At 46.3% G+C, this 26,704-nt stretch overlaps 1 protein-coding gene across 1 annotated transcript; it reads left to right on the top strand.

Annotated features, from left to right (window-relative positions):
• The first annotated feature begins 1,223 nt into the window (after positions 1–1,223).
• On the top strand, positions 1,224–11,764 carry GORASP2 (golgi reassembly stacking protein 2). The gene is made up of 10 exons (XM_072121756.1): positions 1,224–1,423; positions 4,193–4,273; positions 4,747–4,950; positions 5,100–5,186; positions 6,139–6,269; positions 6,966–7,098; positions 7,348–7,471; positions 8,022–8,105; positions 10,489–10,599; positions 11,061–11,764. The coding sequence occupies exons 1-10, from the start codon at positions 1,361–1,363 to the stop codon at positions 11,318–11,320; spliced, it is 1,278 nt and encodes a 425-aa protein (XP_071977857.1). The 5' UTR covers positions 1,224–1,360; the 3' UTR covers positions 11,321–11,764.
• Positions 11,765–26,704: the final 14,940 nt, after the last annotated feature.

The following is a 26,704-nucleotide window of genomic DNA, read 5'->3' as shown; positions in this document are numbered from 1 at the left end:
GGAGGATGGAGGACAAAGGGCCACAGGAAGAGAAGGATGGGGACAGGAAGTCACAGTATGAGAAGGATTTGGGACAGGGGGCCACAGGAAGAGGAGGATGGGGCACAGTGGGCCAAAATATGAGGAGGATGGAGGACAGGAGGATACAGTATAAGGCAGATGGAAGACAGGAGGCAACATTGTGATGTGTATGGAGGAAATGAGGCCACATTATGAGAAGGATGGAGGACAGGAAACCACAGTAAAATGAGGATGGAGGACAAGGGGCCACAGAAAGAGGAGGATAGATGACAGGAGGATGGAGAATAGGAGTCACAGTATGAGGAAGAAGGAGGACTGGAAGCCACTTTATGATGAGGATGGAGGACAGGGGCCACACCATGTGAGGAGGGGTGAGGGTAGGAGTACAGATAATAATATTATATATAATTTTGGGGAGATAAATAAAAGTGGAGAACCAAATGTAAAGGCAGGATAAAATTAAAGAGGGGGTATTATATGTTGGCCACAGGAAGGAGCTCTTATACTGTGTGGGAGCCATTAAGGTCGATACCCTGTTTCCCCTAAAATAAGACATCCCCCAAAAATAAGACAATACAGTACAATTTTGTTCAGGCTAAGAAATATAAGGCCTCCCCTTAAAATAAGACCTAGCGGCTGTCATTGCAGCAACAATGCTGCAGAAGGTTGTGACATGGGGAAGTAAATCACTGGCTGTTGTGCTGCAAATGTGATACCAGCAGCTCCCAGGATAAGAAGGGGGTCATTTATAGAAAGGGCTTTTACTAAACATGAGAGATTGGGGCCAATGATTATAATAGAAATGGAGTCACAAGAAATACACCATGAAATTCAGAGTTTGGAGACTTAAAAGGATGTTAGAAAAGTTGATTTACGACAAATGTAAATTCTTGTTCATGGAAAAAAAAACACATCCCCTGAAAATAAGACCTAGTGCCTCTTTAGGAGCAAAAATTAATATAATACACTGTCTTATTTTCGGGGAAACGGTATTATACTGGGGGGGGGGGTGGTTTAGAAAATGAAGTTATGTGTTGATCAACTTTCCTGATACCAACCTTCCCTTTCTACTCTATGTCTAAATAATAAGTTATAGTAAAATAATTGAAATAAATAAAAACAAAAAGATTTAATAAAAAGCCGAGCACTGTCCTCACTGCTGCAGCACATCCCTGTCTCCTTTCCTGTAGTACCCGAGGCGCCCACCAGATGTCGCTGTGACCGAGCTGCCCGACCTAGTCCCCGCACTCCCAGTGTGCACCGCGGCCGCCAGTGTGCCACGTAACAGGCAGTCGCCGCTGTAGCGCCGCGTCGTGTCACCGGCCCCGGGAGCTGCAGCATGGGCGGCTCACAGAGCGTGGAGATCCCTGGAGGAGGGACGGAAGGCTACCACGTCCTGCGGGTATGTACGCGCCGTGCACAGGCCGCTCCAGGCCTCCGGGTGCCGGTTATATCGCCGGGATTACTCCTCTCTATGGTCCTGGGCTGCAGAGTAGTCACCGAGGAGACATTACTAGCCATGGCCAGTGACTGCAGGGGGTGATGTACATCTATATACAGGGGCCAGAGGGGCTGTTATAGAGCATCACTGCCTAATTATACACCATCACCACGGCAACCAGCAAATGGAGGCGCCGTCCCCCCTGCACCCTCCGCGGGGGGGCGGTGTCCCCCCTGCACCCTCTGTGTGAACTTAAAGGGGTTGTCCAGCCATCTCAAATGTTCGCCTTTCATCTTGCTGATCGTTGGGCTGGGGAAGGGGAGGTTAATCCCTGTCATACCCCAAATTAATAGAGCAGCTGATGACACATGTGCCTACTGCTCTATTCATCTCTCTGAAGCTGCTGCAGATAGCGGAGCGCAGTACTTCCATCACTGCCTCGGAGAGCGAGTGGAGCAGCAGCATGTCCAGCCTGCCGCTTCGTTCGTTTGGGGCCCCCTTTCTTGTGATCTTTGGTGGTCCCAACATCAATTAGCAAATTATCTTCTGGATAGGAGAATAGTTGGTGTGGCACTTGATGTGGCTGGACAATCCCTTTAAGTGTATTCTTTGTGGCGCACTAGTCTTGTATTGGTACACCCTGTTTGGTGCCACCATGTGATATATGGTCACCCTTGTGCTGTGTATCACCGCCCGCTGCCTCGTCACCCCAGTGCCCCAGCACCTTATATACCTTGTGTGCTGCGATGTGTGCCCTCCACCTATTTGTTCTCTAGGATTTGGATGAAACATGATGGACCTCATAATTACAGATTCCCATCTATTTTGGGTTCATTTAAAATGTTGTTTATGTGTTTGCATCATGTTACTTTGTTAGGCTAAATGCACACTGCCATTGCCCGCCGTCCCGTAGCATGGCGGGGAGAGGAGGAGGAGGAGTTGAGCGCTGAGGAACTTATGGTGCACAGCGCCGTAACACCGGAAAAGATAGGACGTGTCCTATCTCTTCCCGGGCTACAGAGCGGTACTGTGCCGCATGTGTGCCGTGAACCCATAGAAGTGTATGCGGGACATATATACGTCCCCCATACATGTGTGTGAATGTAGCCTTACATGGGGACCTCATAGCAGCTATTATACTGGGGTCTGCTGTAGACCTCTTGTATTAGGCTGGGCATACACATGGCAGTATCACCAGCACCTGACCTGCTGAAAAGGAAGCGTTGCGCTATAGTTCTTGGTCATTCACTTCACTAGGACCAGAGCATTACTGCTGCTATACAGTGATAACCCCCTTTAATGCTAATCAACTCCTTGTAGGCCAGGGACTACCTGGTCATCCATCATGTGATGTGTGCAGCTACCCTGTTTCCCCGAAAATAAGACAGTGTCTTATATTAATTTTTGCTTCTAAAGAGGCACTAGGTCCTATTTTCAGGGGATGTCTTATTTTTCCATGAACAAGAATTTACATTTATCGTTGAACAAAAAATCTACTTCTCTAACTTCATTATGACTCTCCAAACTCTGAATTTCATGCTGTATGTCTTGTGACTCGATTTCTATTAGAATCATTGGCCCCAATCTCTCATGTTTAGTAAAAGAACTTTCCATAAATGACCCTTCTTATCCTGGTAGCTGCTGGTATCACGTTTGCAGCACAACAGCCAGTGATTTACTTCTATGAATTCTTCTCCATGTCACATCCTTCTGCAGCATCTAAAAGATTTACTAATACTAATGTATGGCGCGGGTGAGCTGCTGCTATGGCGGCCGCTAGGTCTTATTTTCAGGGGAGGCCTTATATTTCTAAGCCTGAACAAAATTGTACTAGGTCTTACTTTCGGGGGATGTCTTATTTTAGGGGAAACAGGGTATTACCCAGCAATAACTATCTGGTGCTAGTGATTTAAACATGGCTGCTTTCTTCCAAAAACAGCTCCCCTCCTGACCATAGGTAGTATGTGGTATTGCAGCTGAGCTCCATTCATCTCTCTACAGCTGAGCTGCAATACCAGCACTAACCATGGTCAAATGTGGCGCTGTTTTTGATAGAAAGCAGCCACGGTTTCACTCCCATTATATATGACAAAACAGCCAAGCACCTACTCTGCACCATAAACATTGCAGACTTTCTTCTATTCAGTACAAGGTCCTCTCTGTACTCAGGTGGGATGATTGCCGGAGACAAGTTATTCCTGATCTTTTGTCAGAGTGAATGATTAATTCACTTTCCTGGCTGTATTCTGTGTAGCGCCCCATATCGTGGGTCACTTTACCCTCAGCAGTGACCAGAAAGCGATTGGGACAAACCGGTTTAACCAGGTAGAGGGATTCCTGAAAGTGTTATATTGTGCAAATGCAAAATGATGGTGTTTGTGTTTCCAGCAATGAAAGGGTCAACAAGCCAATGACTTCTCCTTATTCTGTAGATGGGGGAGAAACTATGAGGTGCCAGCGTGTCCGCTGCCAGGTCGCACTGTTGGACGCTGCCAGTATTCAGTACCTTGTGATGGCCATTGTTTTCATATATTAACTTATCTATGGATGATTCCAGGGGTTTAAAGAGGTTTCCCAGTGCTACCCTGGTGTGTCGCTGGCCTGTTGTTCCCGTGGCTTTCCACCATAGCTGTACATGGCACACAGTTCCATAATCTTTTGTATGATTTTTTGTATAAAGAAGCTGTTTCCATTGAAGATCTGATAAGTGATATTGTCATTTCTCCGTAGGTACAAGAGAACTCGCCAGGACACAGAGCCGGGCTGGAGCCGTTCTTTGATTTCATTGTTTCTATAAATGGGCTGAGATTGGTAAGTTCTGTCCACACGACTCCTGTAAGAGAACCACAGATCAGTCCTTTCTCACACTGACACACAGCAGGTATACTACTTGTGCCCAGGTGGGGTATAAATTTATGCTAATGGACCAGAAGGGCTATAGTGGTGTTACAAGAACCCCTCTATGCTGCAGCTTCACAGGCTGTTACTGTTTCGCTCCAACCCTACTCCCTTAACACTTCCCCCTCTCCCTCCTCCTGCTCTAATCTCGCCCAGTGGGAGCTGCTTCCGCGCAGTGTAACAACCCGTGAAGCTGCAGCACTGAGGAGCTCTGGGACACCCCCCAGAGCACTTACGGCTTATTAGCATATTTTTGAATGGTGATTTCTAGAAGGAAGGAGACTAGAAAAACAAATATTAGATGATCCTGGATTTTGATAGATTTAAGCCAAGTCCTGGTTATTTTGAGTCTTGTTGATTTAAATATATATTTCCTTCTTCCTTAGAACAAAGACAATGACACACTGAAGGATCTGCTGAAGGCCAACGTTGAGAAGCCGGTGAAGATGGTGGTGTACAGCAGCAAGACACTGGAGCTGAGGGAGACAACGGTGACACCCAGTAACATGTGGGGAGGACAAGGCCTGCTGGGAGTCAGCATAAGATTCTGCAGCTTTGAAGGAGCCAATGAGAACGTGTGGCACGTGCTGGTAGGTACCGCACAGGCGATTTGGGTTTTTTTGTCTTAACACTAACTGGTGACAAGGAATTGTATTTCTAGTCCTAAGATCTCTGTTACTGGAGAGATTTGAAATATTTTGATTAGGTTTCCTTAACTTTTTTTTTTTCTTCTTTGTAGGGGGTAGAGCCAAATTCTCCTGCAGCATTAGCTGGTTTAAGACCCCACACAGACTACATCATTGGAGCGGACACTGTCATGAATGAGGTAATGTGGAAAGTGACACTACACAAGGTATTGATTGTATTTGAATCATCTGAGTCAAAACGTAGTACAACCAGCTTATCTCCTCAGCCCAAAAAGAGAAGAGATATGAATGAAAGAGTGCTCTATAACATGCTGCCTCACCACTCTCCTACCTACTACTGCAGACATTGCCAGATCATGCTTGACAAAGGTCGTGATGACCGAAACGTCGTATATTACCTCGGATCTGTATAGAATTATATAACTTTTGTTCAATTTCTACGGTGAAGGCTCCACTGTGTGAATTATACGTTGAAAACGCTAAAAATAAAAAAATTAAAGAAAACCAGTTTGGTGTGTGCCATGTTCTCTATGTGGATTATGAATGGACTGAGAATCCTACATTGAGCACCACCCATACATGGTGTGCGGTCACTACTGTTTCTACGTGTCAATGATACTGTGTACAATCCGCTCAGCTCCTTCTGCTCTATATCATGCTGCCTGCAGACATGATACTATGTACAATCTGTTCAGCTCCTCTTGCTCTATATCATGCTGCCTGCAGATAGGCCACTATGTACAATCTGCTCAGCTTCTCCTGCTCTATAACATGCTGCCTGCAGATAGGACACTGTACAATATGCTCAGCTCACCCTGCTCTATAACATGCTGCCTGCAGATAAGATACTATGTACAATCTGCTCAGCTCACCCTGCTATATAACATTTAGGATGTTTTTTCTCAAAAGACACGGAGTGCTCTTCCATGTACGCTATTACCTATGTTTGTGTTTTTGTTTATAATGAAAAATAATTAATAGTTTTTTTAAAAATCGACAGTGTAATAAAAAAAGGACTCCTACCTCATAGCATATTCTTTATATCATTAGATTTCTATGCGCAGAGCCGCACACTGTTACACTTTTAGGCCTGAATTTTCCTTTTGTAAATGTAAGATTTGTGTCTTTCAGTCTGAGGATCTGTTCTCCCTTATTGAGACCCATGAAGGAAAACCTTTAAAACTGTATGTGTACAACACGGACACGGACAACTGTAGAGAGGTGGTCATCACTCCCAACTCTTCCTGGGGAGGAGAGGGCAGGTAGGAGAATCAGATTATATGTAAACTTGTGATTATTTATCCCTATTATGTTTTTCTGCCTATTATATATTATTACAGATGGTGTCTGAATTCAGATACTGTCAGATAATTCATAAAGGGGTTGTACCTGCTAAGCGGGCTATCCCTACCTACAGGACAGAGAATAACAAGATGATAGTGGGACCACCAGTGATCATGAGAGCGGTAGCCTCAGCAATCCAGACACAGTGTCCGTTCTCACTAGTGGGTTGGGCGGCAGGTCAAACATGCGTCCTGCTGCTGCATATAGTATTGCTGAGGACAGCGCTCTGGTAACTCAAGCACTCACATTGACTGACTGTGCAGTTTCAGACCCTCCCATAGTATTTTATGGAGCAGAGGGACATCTGGTTGGACACCTGTACTCTGGCTTGCTGGAGTTTTCCAGATTGATGGGGGTCCTAGCAGTCAGACCTTCCCGATCAGCTTGTTATCCCCTGTCCTATGGTACAACCTATCCCAAGTTGGTACAATCCCTTTAATAGAGGTAGTCCAACCATAAGAACCCTAATCTGACACAGTGGAGAGCAGCTACCACATTATTTGAGAAAGTTTCTTTGCAGATTTGTGACTTGTCTTGTGTTACATTATCTCATTATCTTATCAGTTTGTGAAATCATGTATTTGGCTCAGAGAATCTTTCTCCTTCCTCTGCAGCTTAGGATGTGGAATAGGTTACGGCTACCTGCACCGGATACCTACACGACCATTTGAAGAAGGAAAGAAAATCTCTCTCCCAGGGCAGTCCCCAGGGGCTCCTGTGAGCCCGCTAAAAGACGGTTTTACAGAGGTAAGTATGTCTTATCATAGTGGGGGGGTTTCCATCCGATATTACTACAGTCTATACCTTGTTTGATGATTTCTGGGGCCTGACTGCTGGGACCAACAAAATTGGTATCCCCAGTCCCCCGAGTGTATGGGGCCGTCGCTCCATTTGCTTCATGATGTAATTTGAATCTTGTAAGTGACGTTATGATTGGGCAGTGAATCGTTCAGCGATGGAGGATATTATATTGTGTTCATGAATCCTTTCTTCTAGGTGCAGCTGTCATCTGTACATTCTCCTCCAACATTGCCTGTTACTACTACGGGGATAGAAGGAGGTCTGTCCGGGCTGTCACTTAATGCTAACCCGCCGGCTGTCACCAGTGCTCTTAACTCAGGTAAACGTCATGAGAACCTAAAACTGAACTCAAGGCGTGATCATTCCTGATTAGTACAGCACAGTGTATGTCAGTTTTTATACTTTTATATACAGGCAGTCCCTGGGTTACATACAAGATAGGTTCCATATGTTTGTTCTTAAGTTGAATTTGTATGTAAGTAGGAACTGTATATTTTAGAACTGTAACCCCGATAAATTTTTTTTGGTCTCTGTGACAATTAGATCTTAAATGTTGGGTTGTCATAAGAACCAGGAGTAACAATAAACCTTCATTGTAGGCACCTGTGATAACTGTTATAGCTGTTTATTGTAGCCTAAGGCTAAAGTACAGGAAATTACCAACATCCAGAGGTCCGTTTGTAACTAGGGGTCGTATGTAAGTCGGGTGTTCTTAAGTAGGGGACCACCTGTACTTTATTCTGCTTATTTTTGCCATCTGTTTGTGCAAATTCAGATGGCCATGTGTCCTCCAGGTAAAGCGTTACATACAACAGGCGCATTCATGTTTGTGCTACAGGAAGTTAATAAATCCATGTTTCCTATTCCAGGTTTACCTACAGTACCGGCATTAACACCACAGATCAATCATTCCCTCGCCAATGTTCCACTAAATCCAGCTGTTTCACTACCAGGTAAATTCCAGAGTTTATTTGGATAAAGATTTGGTACTATCACAAGAGTGTAAGGCTAGACAGAGCAGGGCTGCAGATCCCCAACCTGTTATTGTTTTCTAAATATTGGACACAACTGGACACCCCCTCACAGAGTACAGGTGCCCTGTCGGTAAGCTGATCACTGTGGCTCCCATTGCTGAAACCTCTGGTGAAAGCATGTCCAAAAGATTGACCCTACTGCATCTGGTTACAGTGGAAGCTGCTTGTTGCTGCTGTGCACATCAGTCCCTACAGGATTTATAGATACAAGTTATCATGGCTTAGCATTTCATGGAGAGCACAAATGCTCAATATTTGTGCCTCGATGTCCAGGTCATATTTTTGCAGTTCTGTTCTGCTCTTATTTAATGATAATATCTTTGGAGCCCTTTTACATCTAATAACAATACTACTTAGTTTTTGTAAAAAAAACTTGATGGGAGAGTTTTATTGATGACACGTTTTTTGTTTGTTTATGGAAGCTTTAGACAAATGACTAAAAAAAAAATATGTGAAAATATGCCCTTTTTTTGTAATTTTTAATCAACAGTAAAATTGTAATAAAATGCAACCAAAATATGGTAAAACATGTATGCTGTAAATCTGTCGTCTTGCGCCAGGTTTAGTTATTGATGCAGAAAGTACATCTGTCAGCACTGTCATGGGGACAAGGATTCTCAATAAAGCTTCATTACAGACTCCTTACAGCTGATCAGTGCAGTCTGGGACTATAGTAACATCCAGAGACTTCACCAGAGGTCACAGTGGGCAGAGAGGTCCGTCTGTAACTAGGGGTCATCTGTAAGTCAGGTGTCCATAAAGAGGACCTGTCACCCCGGAAAACCCACCCACCAAATGTGCCCCCCCATAATCCTCCCCCAGCCCCTTTCTCCCTAGCCAATTTTTTTTTTAAATTTATGTGCAGTAAATTGATTTAAACCGATCCGACCTCTTACCAAATAAGAGGTCGGATCGTGTATCTGGTGTGCTGGCAGTCGGCGGTATTCATTAGGGGGCGTGTCGACACACCCCCAGCACTCCCCTGCCAGCGGTCACATTGTACGAGAAGCTGGCAGCATCGCATCACTGCCGGCTCTAACCGCACCGCACTAACAGCATCTGCGGCCGCAGCCTGGACTCACATTGCCGCAGAGAGCCGGCAGCGATACAATGCTGCCGGCTTCTTTTACAATGTGACCGCTGGCAGTCACTACACATAATCGCCTCTTCATCTTGATCCCGCTGCTGGTCTTCTTTAAGTTTGACACCCCAAGATTACCTGAAAAAGACTTATAGAAAGTAGGCTGTAACGCGGGACGAGATGTCCGGTGCTCTGGGCTGCTAATTATTCCCGCATTCCGCCACCTCCCTCTCCCATGCTGGGAATGAAAGTGATGTCACACAGGGGGCGTGCATAGTTAGCAGCTCGTAGCATCGGACATCTCGTCCCTGTGCTCCAGCCTGCTATTTATTAGTCTTTTTTCAGGGGTGTCCAGCTTGAAGATAAGTGCAGGGATGAAGATGAAGAGGACGTTAGGTGAGTATGTGTAGTGTAATTTCATAGCTTCCTGTAGATTTTCTTGAAGTTCGGGGACTGCCTGCAATGAAAAAACAAAGAAACATTTATTGATACTGCTTTATGGTGATTATGAGATAAAATGAGTTACATTTTCTGGGGAGCCATTTCCCATTATCCTGATGGCCCAGACATTGAAATCTGCAGATCATGCTGGACAGTACAGGGTGTTCACATAAAAATAGGATTTACACATTGTCAGCAGAGCAGTCAAATAGCAGCATTGGCAGATTGTAATTCATGTCTGTAACCTCTATAAGACAATGTCAGATCAGTCCTGCTACAGTGATGTAGGACATGAAGGGGTCACCTGACCATTTAATAGCAGATCCTCCCGTTCTGTAATCCACAAACCAAATCTACTTGGCTTGTGTTGTAAATCCATCTGTAACCACCATAATATGCTATAGATAATTTTTGAAGGCCGCGTCTGTGTGAGGTTGTATTCACTCCGTAAAATAACACATGGAGGCTTTCATTTTGTGACTGAGCACTGCCCTGAGCAGACTCCTGGTCTTCTAGTGATGTTGCCCTGTCCTAGAAGCCTGGTGACTGCACAAGCTGTAGCCCCACATCATAAGATTCAGATTGTATGAAGACCATATTGCCTGCGCTGCTTCTATATAGTCGTATCTGAACCACATATATGACTATATAGAAGAAGCCTAAACAGTATGGCCCTCAAGCAATTTTATTATTGGAATTTAGGCCTCAAATATACATTTATAGAGATGTAAATGATATGTATAGAGTTATTTTACCCCATTCTAATTTTGTTTTCTTCAGGTCTCATGCCTTTATCCACTGGACTCCCCACATTACAGAATTTACCTAATCTTAACATCCCTGCACCCAACCTCATTACTCGGCCTGGCTTCCCGGACCTGACACACGCCGGTATGTTCTATACATGTGAATTAAGTTAAAGGGGTATTTTCATTTCAGTATTGCATATTGGTTGAATAATGAAAAGTTACACTTTCTGTATCAATTCTTCATGGTTTTCTAGATCTCTGCTTGCTGTCCTTCTATAGAAAACTTGTATGTTTACATCCAGTGGACAGAAATCTGACCATGGTCACACAGGTGCACAGCTCATTATACCACACGGCTCTGATTACTCTCTATGATACTAACGAGCCGTGCACCTGTGTGACATCACATGACCATGAATCAGTGTTTATCCACAGGAAGTAAACATAGATGCTTTCTATAGCAGAGATCTATAAAACAGTAAGAAATTTATACAGAAAGTATATTGGAAATTGATTTTTTTTTTTTTTTTTTTTTTACCATACAAACAACATTAATTTCTAGCTCTATTAATGTTTTTGTTTTTTTTTTTTTAATTATTGTAGTGTCAAACTTGCCCCCCCTCGGTCCTTTACCCACCCTGAACCTGGCAGGACTCCCTCCGCTCTCAGTAAATCCTCAGTTCCCAGCGTTTCCCCTGGCGCCTCTTGCAAGTGACCCAATTCCTTCCCTGCTGGAGCAGATCTCCGCGTCCTCTGTGGAAATCGGCACATCCACGGCGGAGGCGTCGGGCAGCGTGGACCCCCCTGCCACAGAGAAGGTCACCGTCAGCAGCACAGAAGCCGCAGCGGCCGAGTCCTCATAACAGAGATGCAGCGGCTTCTTGTATTTATTCAGCCACAGAATGTGTTCCCAGACGCAAACTATCATTAATCTCATACTAGTTTGTACCTACGTAGGAAATCTGTAAATACAGAGAAATCTAGTTATGAAGAAGACACCAGGTCATTGAAGACGGGGAAGACGCCGGCCTCGCGCTCCTACACGGATGTAAATTATTTTAGCAGAAAGGAATTTCCAGCCGTATTGTGTGTAATAAAAAGCTCCAGCACGTGCACTACTGCATTACTATGTGTATGGTCCCTGTGTCCTGCAGAGGGCGCTGCATCGCTCCTCCGGGTCAGCACCGGCGAGCAGCAGCTTTATCCTACTCTATACGTATTACACCAAGAGAATGTTATTGTTTTAAGTGAAAGGATTTAAGGTTTGCTAATAACATTCAGCAATAAATAACTGGAGTTTTACACGATCATGTGTCTTACTTTTTGTTTCTGATTTTTTTTATTTTTTAATTTATCATTTTAAATAAATGTAGATACAGGAACCAAATTCAAAAGATATCGGATTCTGTTTCCACTACATATCGTGTAACATACAGGCCTGCAGTCAGGAAGTGTTGAGGTCTGGTCGCCACAAGCAAGTTTGGTCTGAGAAAAATTGGGCTGATCCCTGGGCGTCACTGGGCCGACCCCCTGGGCGTCACTGGGCCGACCCCCTGGGCGTCACTGGGCCGACCCCCTGGGCGTCACTGGGCCGACCCCCTGGGCGTCACTGGGCCGACCCCCTGGGCGTCACTGGGCCGACCCCCTGGGCGTCACTGGGCCGACCCCCTGGGCGTCACTGGGCCGACCCCCTGGGCGTCACTGGGCCGACCCCCTGGGCGTCACTGGGCCGACCCCCTGGGCGTCACTGGGCCGACCCCCTGGGCGTCACTGGGCCGACCCCCTGGGCGTCACTGGGCCGACCCCCTGGGCGTCACTGGGCCGACCCCCTGGGCGTCACTGGGCCGACCCCCTGGGCGTCACTGGGCCGACCCCCTGGGCGTCACTGGGCCGACCCCCTGGGCGTCACTGGGCCGACCCCCTGGGCGTCACTGGGCCGACCCCCTGGGCGTCACTGGGCCGACCCCCTGGGCGTCACTGGGCCGACCCCCTGGGCGTCACTGGGCCGACCCCAGCATATGAGGTTCTCACCAGAGCACGGAGTGTCTTTCTTGCGGGAAAATAACCTTATGCGTTCTCTTTTCCAGACAAAGTAGAAAATCTGAGTTTTACAAAGCGCATTTGATTAGGCAGGTGGATCAATGGAGGGTCCGCACATCATCGCATAGACCAGCAGTCTAAGTAAATACAATAAACACCTGATATAATCTGTTACCTTCTATAAACCATGTCAGATCAATAAAGTTTTCAACAAACAAATATCTTATGAGACTCTCCCTAGGATCTAGAGGGCACTCGCCCATGACATTTTGGAACATCCAGCACTTTCTTAAGTGTGGAGATAACTGTGGAAGTGGAGGGGCTGCTGCTTCTCCCTGCTCACTCTGGAGGGAATAAGTCATGTGATGCTCTCTGTGTGTAGCTAGCAGCAGAGCCATGAGTGTGCAGCTCTGTATATACAGAAGTCTCATGCAAAGACTGAGATCTCCTCTGTTCCTTATCAATCCAACTCTGATTCTAAATCAGCACCTTTGGCCCCCATGCCCAGTCGTACGATGTTGCTCGGTGAAAATTGTGGAGACATGATCAGATTTTGGTTAGAGTTTTACAGAGTTCAGTCCGAGTGCGATGCAACAATGAGTTTTTTCAGATTCTGCTCTGGTCTCAGCTACTTACTGGAAACTTGTGCAAAACTGACCGCACTTGGAAGATCCTAGTCCTGTCAAGTTTTTTTTTTTTTCCACAATACACATCATAGTGGGACTTGCGCTACTTTTGATGCAATACAACGGAGAAGTACGAAGAAAAAATAAAAACCCATGTGTAATATGATCCATTAAACCGCTATGTGTCACAGCCCATGGACTCGTGCAAGGTTTTTAGATGGATAAATGTCACATTACCCAAAAAGTCAGTGTTGCCAAAATGATAGAAATAACAAGTATAATAGTGTTTCCACTATAGGTGCTGCTGCATTCCCCATCAGAGAGATTAGTACGTGATCACAGACAATGTGAATCCACCGAGTAAGAGGTTATGCTCTTCCCACTTCACTTTTGCTGAGGAAGATTTCTGACAAGCAGCTTCAAAACAAAAAATGCCATAGATCTGGAAAGAAAAGGGGCGAGCAGCACAATATCCGATTTAGTTTGTTTTGAAATGATCACATATGACAATTTGTTGAAAATCAATAGGGAATCGGGGTTACACTTTAACATTTCAGACTTGATGATTGTTCTGTATTTTGTTGTCCGGCTGATAAAATCCATACACCATCCTGGGTTCATTCCCCTTAGGGCAATGGATGTAGATTCAGAATGTGTTTATATTCTGTGGATATAATAGTGCCCCAAAGAGCGAACAGATAATGAAACCTCAGTATAATCTGCTCCTGGAGTGAACCCTTATGACCTGCCACTAATAATCAGCTCCCAGATTCAGCCATGGTGTAAGTAATAAGCACAAACCTCGTTTTTTTACATTTCATTTCTAATGCAATGTGTTCCAGCCCCTCGGGCAGTGAAAAGGTCACTCACCAAGTCCGAGCTTTCAATGCAATTTTCATGTTACATCTTGTGTTGTCTGACATTTCCCTAAGATTTGTTTTCCGTTTTACAAGAGAAGTTTAGATGAATATGTGGTGTAATAGAGCTCAGGGCGGATCTCGTGCGTCTCCACTTAATCATGGAGTGCTAGTTACACAATACAGGCAGTCCCCGGGTTACGTACATGATAGGTTCTGTAGGTTTGTTCTTAAGTTGAATTTGTATGTAAGTCAGAACTGTATACAGTATTTTATCATTGTAGCCCCAGCCAAATTTTTTTGGTCTCTGTGACAATTAGATTTTAAAAATGTTGGGTTGTCATTAGAACCAGGAGTAACAATAAAGCTTCATTACAGACACCTGTGATAAGTGTTACAGCTGTTTATTGTAGCCTAGGGCTAAAGTACAGGAAATTACTAAGATCCAGAGGTCCGTTTGTAACTAGGGGTTGTCTGTAAGTCGGGTGTTCTTAAGTAGGGGACCACATGTAATAGGGAAAAAAAAAAAACTGTATTTTTGAATCTTTAGCTTACAACGACTGACCAAAATATCTGAAAATTAGAGTGACCTTGGTATTTTAATCTGCAAGCAGGTCCTGATGATCAAAGGGATTGTCCAGGGGAATAGAATGACCTCAATCCATTTGGGTTTTGTGGGTTTTCATTCCCTTCGGGTTCTGTCTCTGCCACTAGTGAGTCTAGTACTGGGTCAATCATGTTCAGAAGTGTTACTTGAAGCTGCTGCCCCCAAATATAACGTAAGGTAAATATACCAATTTTATTCCCCACTGCAGCAGGTGAACATTTTATCAAAGGGGTTGTCCCAAGTATCTAAGATATCCCCAATCCAGAGGATAGGGGACAACTAGCTGATCATTGAGGGTCTCTAGAGATAGGCAGCACGGGCTCCATGTTATTATAGCTTCAAGTCTGGAATCACTTCCTACATGTGGTACTAGAATCAGCTTCTTGGGGAATGGAGGATGTTCACTTCTGCTTCTTTCAATCTGCAGTTTCAGGACCTTTGGAAACAGATGTAGGAGGATTTCATGGGTGAAGGTCCTTCTCAGTATAACATTTGGTGGGAGGTTTGCGTCCAAACCACCTATATAATAGTCCACTACTGCCCATACCTCCCAACCGTCCCGCTTTCAGCGTGACAGTCCCGTTTTCTGGGCTCTGTCACGCTGCCACGGAAGGGGGAGAAAATGTCCCGGGCCCGCCCACTTTTTCCGCTTTGTCCCGCCTCCTCCAGCCCCCGTAGTTTAGAGCTGCAGAGCAGCCAAGGCATGGGGGCCCGGGAGGAGGCGAGACCAGCCCCTGCTCCCTCCTCACATGATGTCTGCACCAATCATGTGAGGAGCGAGCTCTGCCCCCGGCTGGCCACGCCCCCTCTGCGAGTCCAGGGGAGAAGATGGAATGACAGCAGGTAAGAGACTGAGGGGACAGGGGGGGCACAGGGAGAGGAGCCAGGAGGAGGATGGAGGCTACAGAAAGGACAGGGGGGGGGGCTGGGGCACAGGAGGAGGACAGGGGGGGGGGTGCTGGAGGTTACAGGGGGGGCTGGAGGCTACTGGAGGAGGAAAGGGGGCTGGGGCACAGTAAGAGGACAGGGGGGTGCTGGAGGCTACAGGAGCAGGACAGGGGGGGCTGGAGGCTACAGGAGGACAGGAGGAGGCTGCTGGTGGGCAGGAGGAGGCTGCTGGGGGACAGGAGGAGGCTGCTGGGGGACAGGAGGAGGATGCTGGAGGACAGGTGGAGGCTGAGGACAGGAGGATGCTTGAGTAGGCTGGGGGACAGAAGGAGGCCCGAGGGCAGGAGGAGGAGGCCCGAGGGCAGGAGGAGGAGGCTGGGGGACAGGTGGAGGAGGCTTCAGGAGGAGGAGGCTGCAGGAGGACAGGAGGAGGAGGAGGCTACAGGAGGCTTCAGGAGGAGGAGGCTACAGGAGCACAGGAGGAGGCGGCTGGGGGACAGGTGGAGGCGGCTGGGGGACAGGAGGAGGAGGATGGGGGACAGGAGGAGGCTGCAGGAGGAGGAGGCTTCAGGAGGAGACTGCTGGGGGACAGGTGGAGGCTGCTGGGGGACAGGAAGAGGAGGCTGCAGGAGGAGGCTGCAGGAGGACAGGAGGAGGAGGAGGAGCCTACAGGAGGAGGAGGCTTCAGGAGGAGGCGGCTTCAGGAGGAGGAGGCTACAGGAGCACAGGAGGAGGCGGCTGGGGGACAGGAGGAGGAGGCTGGGGGACAGGAGGAGGCTGCAGGAGGACAGGAGGAGGAGGCTTCAGGAGGAGGCTGCTGGGGGACAGGAAGAGGAGGCTGGAGGACAGGAGGCTACAGGAGGAGGCTGGAGGACAGGAGGCTACAGGAGGAGGCTGGAGGACAGGAGGCTACAGGAGGAGGCTGGAGGACAGGAGGCTACAGGAGGAGGCTGGAGGACAGGGGGCTACAAGAGGAGGCTGGAGGACAGGGGGCTACAGGAGGAGGCTGGGGGACAGGAGGAGGAGACTGAAGGACAGGAGGATGATTGAGGGGGAGGTCGGAGGACAGGAGGATTCTGGAGGGCTGGAGGACAAGAGACTACAGGAGGAGGCTGGAGGACAGGAGGCTACAGGAGGAGGCTGGAGGACAGGGGGCTACAAGAGGAGGCTGGAGGACAGGGGGCTACAGGAGGAGGCTGGGGGACAGGAGGAGGAGACTGAAGGACAGGAGGATGATTGAGGGGGAGGTCGGAGGACAGGAGGATTCTGGAGGGCAGGAGGAGGCTGGAGGACAGGAGACTACAGGAGGAGGCTGGAGGACAGGAGGCTACAGGAGGAGGCTGGAGGACAGGAGGCTACAGGAGGAGGCTGGAGGACAGGAGGAGGCTGGAGGACAGGAGGCTACAGGAGGAGGTTGGAGGACAGGAGGCTACATTATGAGGAGGATGGAGAACAGGGACCACACCATGTGAGGAAGGGTGGGGGTAGGGGTACAGATAATATTATGTGTAAGTTTGGGGAGATAAATAAAAGTGGAAAACGAAATGTCAAGGGAGGGTAAAATTAAAGATGGGTTTTATATGTTGCAGATTTGCTTTATGGGATATTATATGGGTCCATAGGGGTGGCCAAAGTAAGGGGCACTGTACTATGTGGGGACCGTCAAGGTTGATATTATACTATGCTTGTGGGTGGGACAATGGGCGTGGTTTAGAAAAAGGGGGAGGGGCTTTTGTCCCTCTTTCTCTTGTCCAAAAATTGGGAGGTATGCTACTGCCTGAAACACCAAAAGGGCCCCTATATATAATATAAACCACCCTCCAAACTCCAAAACTGACAAAAACCAAAAAACAAGAGAGCTTGTAATTATAGCAAACAAATACACTTTATTCAAAAATACCACATACAAAATAAATAGACCACTTTCAGAAGGGATTCCTGAAAGTCAGAAATTAAGGGGGAACAAGACAGTGTCCCAGGTGGAAATGGGACAGACACAAAGAACCTATGGCCCCCCTGCCCTGTATGTGCCCCAGAAGTTGTGCCAAGAAATATATCCAAAAATCTATAATGTCCAAAAGTAGGACTGTAATGAAGGGCAGTGGACCTATGTGTCACAATAACTGTGCATTCAACCGGAGGTACCATCCGGTGCCAATACACCAAGTCAGAAAACAAAGTCAAAAAAGCGGCCACACTTACCCAAAGGCATGATATAAGCGGCACAGAGGCAGGCAGGGGGAGGGCCTCCTGGACTTACCTGTTACTACATCCATTATGGTTTTATCTTTGAAACATTAAAATAATCATGAAGGAGATCTAAAAGAAAGCAATGAGCTTCAGATACGTAAAGCTAAGCAGACAGATTGTACTTAGTCTATTCTACAGGGGACCCCAGTCTAATACAGAAATTAGAGGCACAAAGATACAGAATATGGGGGGAAATACAATCCACCATTTCCTTTAGAACTGAATCAGGTCACGGAATACTAAGGAACAGGGGCAACAGCGCCATCTTGTGGTTACTCGGCAGAATGCATCAGGACTGGATTACCACACATTCACTAAAAAAAATTAAATAAAAGAAATCCTGAAAACTGTTAGATCTGGCAATTCACGAGCATCTCATTTCTTTCTCAATAAGATGATGTATGTGGTGGTAATACTTGTGGAAAACAGAGGAGAACATACAATATGTCCTGCCTGATCCAAACTCATGAAATCACATACATATGGCTGTACAGTGGGAAATGGCTCCAACAAATCTAAACCTCCCATCAGACTATCCAAACTCAAAATTGTGACTTCTGATGTCACAGCATCCCCACTATGTATCCTCACCTTATTATCTGAAAATTCAAATAGAGGGCCTTAAAGGGGTGGTTCCAGAATGAGGAAAAACAAAGCTACAAACTTTCTACTACTTAAAGGGGTCTTCTCATCAGGGCATTTCCATTTTATTGAATTCATCTGCCATATGTATACATTTCTTCAGTAGTTATTATAAAATATGCACCTGTGTGAAAATAAATTACCATAAATGTAGTCTGTAGAAACTAGATAGTTGTCCTTGGATGCGGCCACCACTGGCCTTTGGCAGCAGTGGCCAGGTTAACGCTGTTGAGACGCCCAACAACTTGGATTCAGCATTCATTACTGCCACACAGCTGGGGGACATGCAGAAACCCACATCCATTTCATGTAAAAACTATTTGTTTCTTTGCCCAATCCCTCCAGCAGAGATGGTCGTATCCAAGAACATCAATCTTATTTCTAAGGGATTATAGGACTACATTTATGTGAAATTATCTTATCACAGGTGCATATTTTTTAATAACATACAATTGAAGAAACATATGTCTATGGCAGATGGTATAAATTAAAGGTGACTGCCTAGATGGAAATATCCCTTTAACTCTTAAACGACTTTTTTGTTTTTGTGTTTCTATTTTTTGCTCTCCATTTTCAAAAGTGACAGCATTTAATACCCCATGCCATGTACTGGAAAGCAGGAAAAAAAAATCCAAATATGGTGAAATTGGCAAAAAAATATAATTTGCGCCATATTTTTATGAGCTCTGCATTTACAGCTTTCATTTGACGTTCCAAATGACACCTTCTCTCTCTTCCTTGTGTTGGTGCTATCACAGGGGATACCAAATCTATATAGGTATTAATATGTTTTAATACATTTTAAAAAATGTCTTCATTTTGCCGCACTCTGACACCAATAACGGCGCACATGGCTGTGTATGGTCTCATTTTTGCAGAGATTTAATTACGACCATTTGATTTTTTATTTTTTTTTATTAAAATTTTTGTGAAATGGTGAAAAAACCGGTAATTACTCACCGGTAATTGTGTTTCCTTGAACCACGACAGCACCCAACCAGAGAGAGGGATCCGCCCCCAGGGACAGGAAACCCAGACTTCAAATTCTGCGGTACGCCCCATCTCCTTCAGTGGATTACAGAGACTGTATGGGACTTAATGTTCTTGATTAATTCTGACCACCGTATCATTCAGCATCACTTTCAATGAGAGAATCTCACACCTCTGTGACATACACATAACATTTAACACCCAAGTGTGAAAAGAATTTACAAGGGAGGGAATAACCAGGGTGCTGTCGTGGTTCAAGGAAACACAATTACCGGTGAGTAATTACCGGTTTCCCCCTCTCACCACGACAGCACCCAACCAGAGAGAATAACATAGATGAAATCCTTTAGGGAGGGACAACCGAAGAAAGAACCCTTCGCCCAAAGGAAAGTTCCTGTGCACCTGCTACATTTAGCCTATAGTGCCTATAAAAAGTGTGTGGAGAAGACCAAGTGGCAGCCTGACAAATCTGATTAACCGACACCTCTCTAAATTCTGCCCATGAGGAAGAAACTGCTCTAGTGGAATGGGCTTTTAGACCTTCTGGTATCGGCTGACCGGCTGCTAAATAAGCGGAGCTAATGGCTTGCCTAATCCATCTAGCTATAACTACCGCTGAGGCCTTCTGCCCCCTATTCTTGCCACCAAAAAGAACAAAAAGACTATCAGATTTTCTCCAATCTTTAGTCCTATCCAAATATAGCTCAATGGCCCTTTTAACATCTAATTTATTAAACTCCCTCTCCCTATCTGTAGAAGGGTTACTGCAGAAGGATGGGAGCCTGATCTCCTGGGATCTATGGAATCTAGAGACTACCTTTGGTAAAAAGGCTGGGTCTGTCATCAGAACTACTCTGTCATCCAAGATCTTGAGAAAAGGCGCTCTACATGACAGAGACGATATCTCTCCAACCCTACGGGCTGAAGTGATTGCTACCAAAAATACAACTTTTATGGTCAGCCATTTTAGTGAACAAGACTCCAGGGGCTCAAAAGGATCTCTTATCAGATAATTTAATACCAGAGTGAGGTCCCAGGGGGGCACCGTACATCTCTTAAAGGGGGTCATACGAGATGCCGCTTTTATGAACCGAGATATCCAGGGATGAGAGGCTAAAGGGGACTCAAACAGGGAGCTAAGGGCAGAGATCTGAACTTTAAGGGTGGCAGGTTTTAGGCCCTTATCTAATCCTGCTTGCAGGAAATCTAATATCTTAGCTATATTTGGATGAGCTAAGTCTATTTTATCTGGGGAACAAAAATCTGAGAATACTCTCCAGACCCTGAAATAGATTTTAGAGGTAACTACTTTTCTACTCTTCTGCAGGGTTGTAATTACCTTGTCCGAGAGGCCTTTTTCTCTCAAGATGCGCCTCTCAAATTCCAGGCCGTCAGATGGAGGTTCGTAATCTGCGGGTGGAATACTGGGCCCTGGGAGAGGAGATCGTGACTCTCTGGGAGGATCCAAGGGTCTGATATCGATAGCTCTCTCAATACTGAGAACCATGCCCTCCTGGGCCAGAAGGGGGCTATAAGAATAACTCTGGCCTGGTCCTGCCGTATCTTCTTCAGAACCCTTGGAAGAATAGACAGGGGTGGAAATGCATATGCTAGGCTGAAGTTCCACCTGATTGAGAAGGCATCCAGACTTAAAGATCGGTCTCTCGGGTCTAGGGAGCAGAAGAGCCTGACCTGTCTGTTCTTTCTTGTGGCGAATAAATCCACTTCTGGTTGACCCCAAAGTCTGGTTATCTTGGAGAACACCCTCCGATTCAGGGACCACTCTCCCTGACGTAAGAGATGACGGCTTAGGAAGTCTGCCTGCAGATTGTCCTTGCCCCTTATATGAACCGCCGATATTGATCTTAGATTGGCTTCCGCTAGTTCTAGAATCTGATGCGAGAGGTTCATTAAGGACCCGCTTCGGGTACCTCCCTGGCGATTCACGAACGCCACCGCTGTGACATTGTCCGAGGCAATCTTCAGGTCTGTCCCCCGAATCATCGGTAGAGCTTGTCTGATCGCCTGCAGGATGGCCTCTAGTTCTCTGTGATTTGAGGACTTTTTCCTGGATTCGTCGTTCCATGATCCCTGGAATAAGAGGCCCCTGACCTGGGCTCCCCAACCCGTAGAGCTTGCATCCGTAATCATGGATAGAGGGTTCTCCTCTCTCCAAGGCCGGCCTGCCTGGAGGTTCTCCTCTCTTAGCCACCATCTCAGGGAATCCAGGATCTGTTGAGGAAGTGTAATCCTCTGGTCCAAGGAGGACTGGTCCCCCCTCCAGTTCTCCAACATGAAGAGCTGTAAGGGCCTTGCGTGATACATCGCCCAAGACACCGCTGGAATTGCCGCTGTAAAGAGACCCAAAGTCCTCATAATGTCCCTTATGGTAGGGGATGGCTGTCTGTACAGCCTCTCCACCGAGGCTACTATCTTCAGCACCTTGTCCTGAGGAAGGAAAGATCTCTGCTGAGTGGAATCTAATGTGATGCCGAGAAATATCTTTGATCTGGCCGGAGTGAGGGAGGACTTCTTCAGATTTACCATCCAGCCCAGGCGATGTAGGATCTTCATCACCACCTTTATTAAGATCTGCAACTCTTCTGCCGAACCTGCAATCAGCAGGAAGTCGTCCAGATATGGCACAAAGGTGCCCTGATATTTCCGTATGTAGGCTCCCACCTCCGATATTAGTTTTGTGAAAACTCTCGGTGCTATCGCCACTCCAAAGGGCAGAGCTCTGAATTGGAAGTGCTCTATCTTGCCGTCCATCCTCACCGCCACTCTCAGGAACCTCTGACTGTCCGGATGAATAGGGACGTGGTAATAAGCATCCGCTAAGTCTATGGAAGCCATAAAACAATCCTGAAAGAGCAGGTTTACGGTTGACCTTATCGATTCCATCTTGAACTTTTCCACCTTTAGGTAGTAGTTTAGTGGTTTTAAATTTATAATGGTCCGGAATGTTCCGTCCGGTTTCTTTATAAGGAACAGGGTTGAATAAAATCCTGTCCCTCGATCCTGCAGTGGCACCTGCCGTAGCACCTCCTTTCCCAATAGGGATCTTACTTCGGTCTCTAGAGCCTGTCTTTCTGCTCTTCCGGCCACTGAGGTTATCTTGAAACGCTGTGGGGGAGGGGATAGAAAAGGTAGTTTTAGGCCATCTTGTATGATCCCCAAAATCCACTTGCTCCCTGAAATCTTGCTCCACTCCGCCTTGAACAGGGAGAGCCTTCCCCCCACAGGACCCCTGGCGTCATTGCTGACCGGGACGTTTACTGGAATCCTGAGGCCGGGAAAACATGAATCCCTTAGACCTCCTAGAGGGTCGCCACCCCTCCTTCTTGTCTCCGGATCTCTGAGGAGATCTAAATCGCCTTGAGGGGCGAAAAAACTTCCTCTCTTGAGGCCTTGTACTAGGAAAACCTCTCTTCCTGTCAGCTGCCTTTTCCAAGATGTTGTCTAGTGCAGACCCAAACAAGAATTCCCCTTCACAGGGAATACTACATAGATGACTTTTTGATGGGAGGTCACCTGTCCAGTTTTTCAGCCATAAGGCCCTTCTGGCAGAATTAGATAAGGCTACCGATCTTGCCGATAACCTTAAGGCGTCCACCGAGGCATCGGCTAAGAAGGCAGAGGCCTTCTGTGCAGTGGTAACCTCCGAGATGAGATGTGACCTGGATGCACCAGCCTTAATCTTCTCCTCCAGCTGGGAAAGCCAAACAAAAAGAGACCTAGAGACGCATGTAGCCGCGACATTGGGTTTGAATGCGCCCGCTGCTGCCTCCCAGGAACGCCTTAAGAAGCCATCTGCCTTCTTATCCATAGGATCTTTAAGCACACCTGAATCCTCAACTGGAAGCGCACTCTTTCTAGACACTTTAGACACGGCAACATCTACTTTTGGCGCCTTGTCCCAAATCTCTGTCTCCTTCTCAGGAAAGGGATACTTCCGCTTCATAGCTCTAGGGATAAAAACCTTCTTGTCTGCCTTGCGCCATTCTGCTTGGATAAGGGAGGAAATATTCTCATGGATAGGAAAAACCTTTCTCTTCTTTTCTCCTAGACCCTGGAACATAACGTCTGTTACAGAGCGTTCTTCTTTTTCATCTTCTAACTCCATAGTTGATCTTACTAATTTTACTAGATGATCAATATCCTCTATAGGAAACAGGGGTCTGCCTGACCTGTCCTCCTCCTCTGACTCAGATGATTCTCCCGAACTAGGGCCAGAATCTTCAAGTTGCCTGGAAGTGCCTGGGGAATTCTCTGACCTGAGGGATCTCCTTATTTCTTGCACAGAACTACGCACTTCCTGCTGGATTAGCATACGCATGGATTCAAACAAGGTCGACTGCTCTTGTGCTAACAGGCGCTGAACACACTGGTCACAGTTAGGTTTTAAATAAGAGTCAGGTAGATTATCTCCACAGATTCTACATGCATGATGCTTAGACTTTACAGTGGCTTTCCCCTTACGAGATTCTTCCCTCTAAAATAAGAATCACATAAGACATCATCAGAACCAGTTTAAAGGCATGGTAAGGCCACACTCACCAATCAGCGGACTATCCCCCTACTCAAACTTTACCGTAGCGGTGTCCACCGACTCTCTACCACCTTCATTAGAACTCATCTTATTCAGTGGTGAGGATACAGCTCCGTTTTCATCCACGACTGGAGCAACTCCTGTGGCTGGCTGTGGGTGCTAGAAACAACACACAGGACTCCTGTGTGGGATCTCCTTTTAAAATTACCGCGTCTGACGTCATCTCCCATGTGGACGCTGGGCGGTGCGTCACTTCCGGTCCTCACCGGAAGTGGAGCCGGCGCCATTTTGGGGAAGACCATCGCAGAGGAAGAGGCCAGCGCTCAGCCGCCCTTCCACACACACGCCTCCACTCCGGATCGGAGGCGTGCCGGAGTCCGCCCGCACCCACAGACTGCGCTGCACCTCGCAGCCTTCACCTCTTCACCGCCGCCGAGTGACCACCCTCCGGTAAGCCTCGGCGGGGGACCTGTGCAGCCACCTGGGGGTACCTGGGACTCCCATTCCCCCCTCTCACCGCGACTCCTGAGTCTCACCGAGACTCACTGGATCCCCCGTCAGGGACAGGAAACCACTGAAGGAGATGGGGCGTACCGCAGAATTTGAAGTCTGGGTTTCCTGTCCCTGGGGGCGGATCCCTCTCTCTGGTTGGGTGCTGTCGTGGTGAGAGGGGGAAATGGCAGTTTGGACATTTGGGTGCTATTTGCCAGGAATAACCCCATTTATATTTATTATTCCATGCCGTGTACTGGGAAGCTGGAAAAAAAATTTCAAATGTGGTGAAAAAAAACATTTGCGTCACTTTCTTGTTGGCTCAGTTTTTACAACATTCACACTGTGCCTCAAATAACACGTCTGCTTTATTCTTTGGTTTCGTACGATCGCGGTGATACAAAATTTATACAGGTTTTATTGTGTTTTAATACGTTTTAAAACATTAAACGAATGTTTACGGATTTTTTTTTTTGCCATCTGACGCTAATAAACTTTTTCATACTATGGTTTACGGAGCTGTGCGAGGGGTCATTTTTTGCAAGACGAGCTGAAGTTTTCATTGCTTCCCATTTTGAGGACTGTGCAACATTTTGATCAATTTTTATGTGATGTAAAATGGTGTAAAAGTAGCATTCCGCACATTTGGGCGCTATTTTCCATTATGGGGTTCACCGCTGGGAATAAGCAAATTTATATTTTGATAGATCGGGTATTTTGAGACGCAACGATAACTAACATGTTTGTGATTTTTACTGTTTACTATGTTTTATATCAGTTCTAGGGAAAGGGGGTGATTTGAACTTTTTTTTTTTTAACCGTTCCTACCATATACTGCAATACTACTTTTCTTTTTTTGAAGTTTTCATTTTTTGAAGTTTTTCATTGTTACTATTTAAGTAAGCCAGATTGTTGCTCTTGGATACGACCAGTGGCTACTGGAGGAATTGCACAAAGAAATTATTATTTTTTGCATATTAAATGTCCTGGAATTACTGCATGTCCCACATGAACACCGAATTCAGGTGTTCAGGTATCTCAATAGGGCATATGTGGCACCCATGCCAGGGTGCAGGGACGATCGTATCCAAGGACAGATGTCTTGGTTCTAAGACAATAACTACATTTATTTAATAACATACAATTGAAGAAATGTATGTATATGGCAGACTCATTTAAATGTCAATGCACAGGTGGGAATACTACTTAAGCCCTCTGAGATTAGACTCTTCAGGGACTGTCTATCAGTTAAGACGTTATACACTTTATCAGGTTCCTTTAACTGCATAAGCAGAAATGAGTCAAAAACAGAGGCTGGGGGGAGGTTTATAGGGCGGAGCTCAAACTTTGCATTGCAAAGGCTGAATATGCAGCATGTCTTTTTTTTGCTGTGATTTTTTTTTTAAAGCATTGTGTGGACGGATGGGATTGGGATCACTTGGCTATTAATATTTTACACTGTGGATTTTCTGCAGTAGAGAGAAAGCCTATAATGAGGGGTCATGGTGGACCCAGTATTCAGTACTGGCGAGTTACAGTATTAAGGGGTCCTATGTTTTTCTGCTAGTTAAGGGCCATTTGTGAACGAGCCGGCACCAAGAGCCAGCTCTTTAGGGAGACGGCTCCATGCAGTGAGCAATGGCTCATTTAACCCCGCCCCCTTTATCCCGATACAAATCAGATTTTAAAGTGATTTGGATAGGCGTATCCGGGTAGTATCAAGTTTGCTATTATGTATTTAATAAGGAGCCAGAAGCTCTTTTTAGTTAGCTGTGCCTAACGATCAGCTCACTAAGAAGAGCCGGTCATCACTACTTCTAGCAGAAGCTGTGGGGCAGCAGAGAGCTGGGAGTAAGAGCTGTATCAGGATTTTGGTTGGTTCCTCACAGCAGAGAGGAGGAGTTGTGCAACCGTTCATTGCAAAGAACAAAAAGCTCTTCGGGCTTAAAGGGCATCGACCACCAGGATGAAAGTATGACTGTATGCAAATGAGCCTGAGGGGCTCCATAGGTGTTAATGGAGCCTAGAGCCCCTTGGGCTCATTTGCATACAGTCTTTTATCCTGGTGGTAGATGGCCTTTAAAGACCTAGAGCACTTCCTAGAGCTAAAGACATTCACTTTTCAGTCCTGCTGCTACTTACCACACACCTATATGGTTACACAGCTCTCTTCAGTGTCTATACCCAACTCTCTCTACAGTTTATTACAGTCAACACGGATGATAAATTCCCTTTCCTTGTCCCGATACTTGTCCTCGCCCCTAATAACCGCACCCCACATATACACACATACCACGAAAAAG

This window comes from Engystomops pustulosus, chromosome 8, assembly GCF_040894005.1.
Source record: "Engystomops pustulosus chromosome 8, aEngPut4.maternal, whole genome shotgun sequence".
NCBI lineage: Eukaryota > Metazoa > Chordata > Amphibia > Anura > Leptodactylidae > Engystomops > Engystomops pustulosus.
This window is presented reverse-complemented; position numbering and strand designations above follow the sequence as displayed.

Coding starts and splice junctions, on each gene's coding strand:
- GORASP2 (XM_072121756.1), top strand. CDS start 1,361: ATGGGCGGCTCACAGAGCGTGGAGATCCCTGGAGGAGGGACGGAAGGC. Junction 1,424..4,192: donor AAGGCTACCACGTCCTGCGG/GTATGTACGCGC, acceptor ATTTCTCCGTAG/GTACAAGAGAACTCGCCAGG. Junction 7,099..7,347: donor TAAAAGACGGTTTTACAGAG/GTAAGTATGTCT, acceptor CCTTTCTTCTAG/GTGCAGCTGTCATCTGTACA.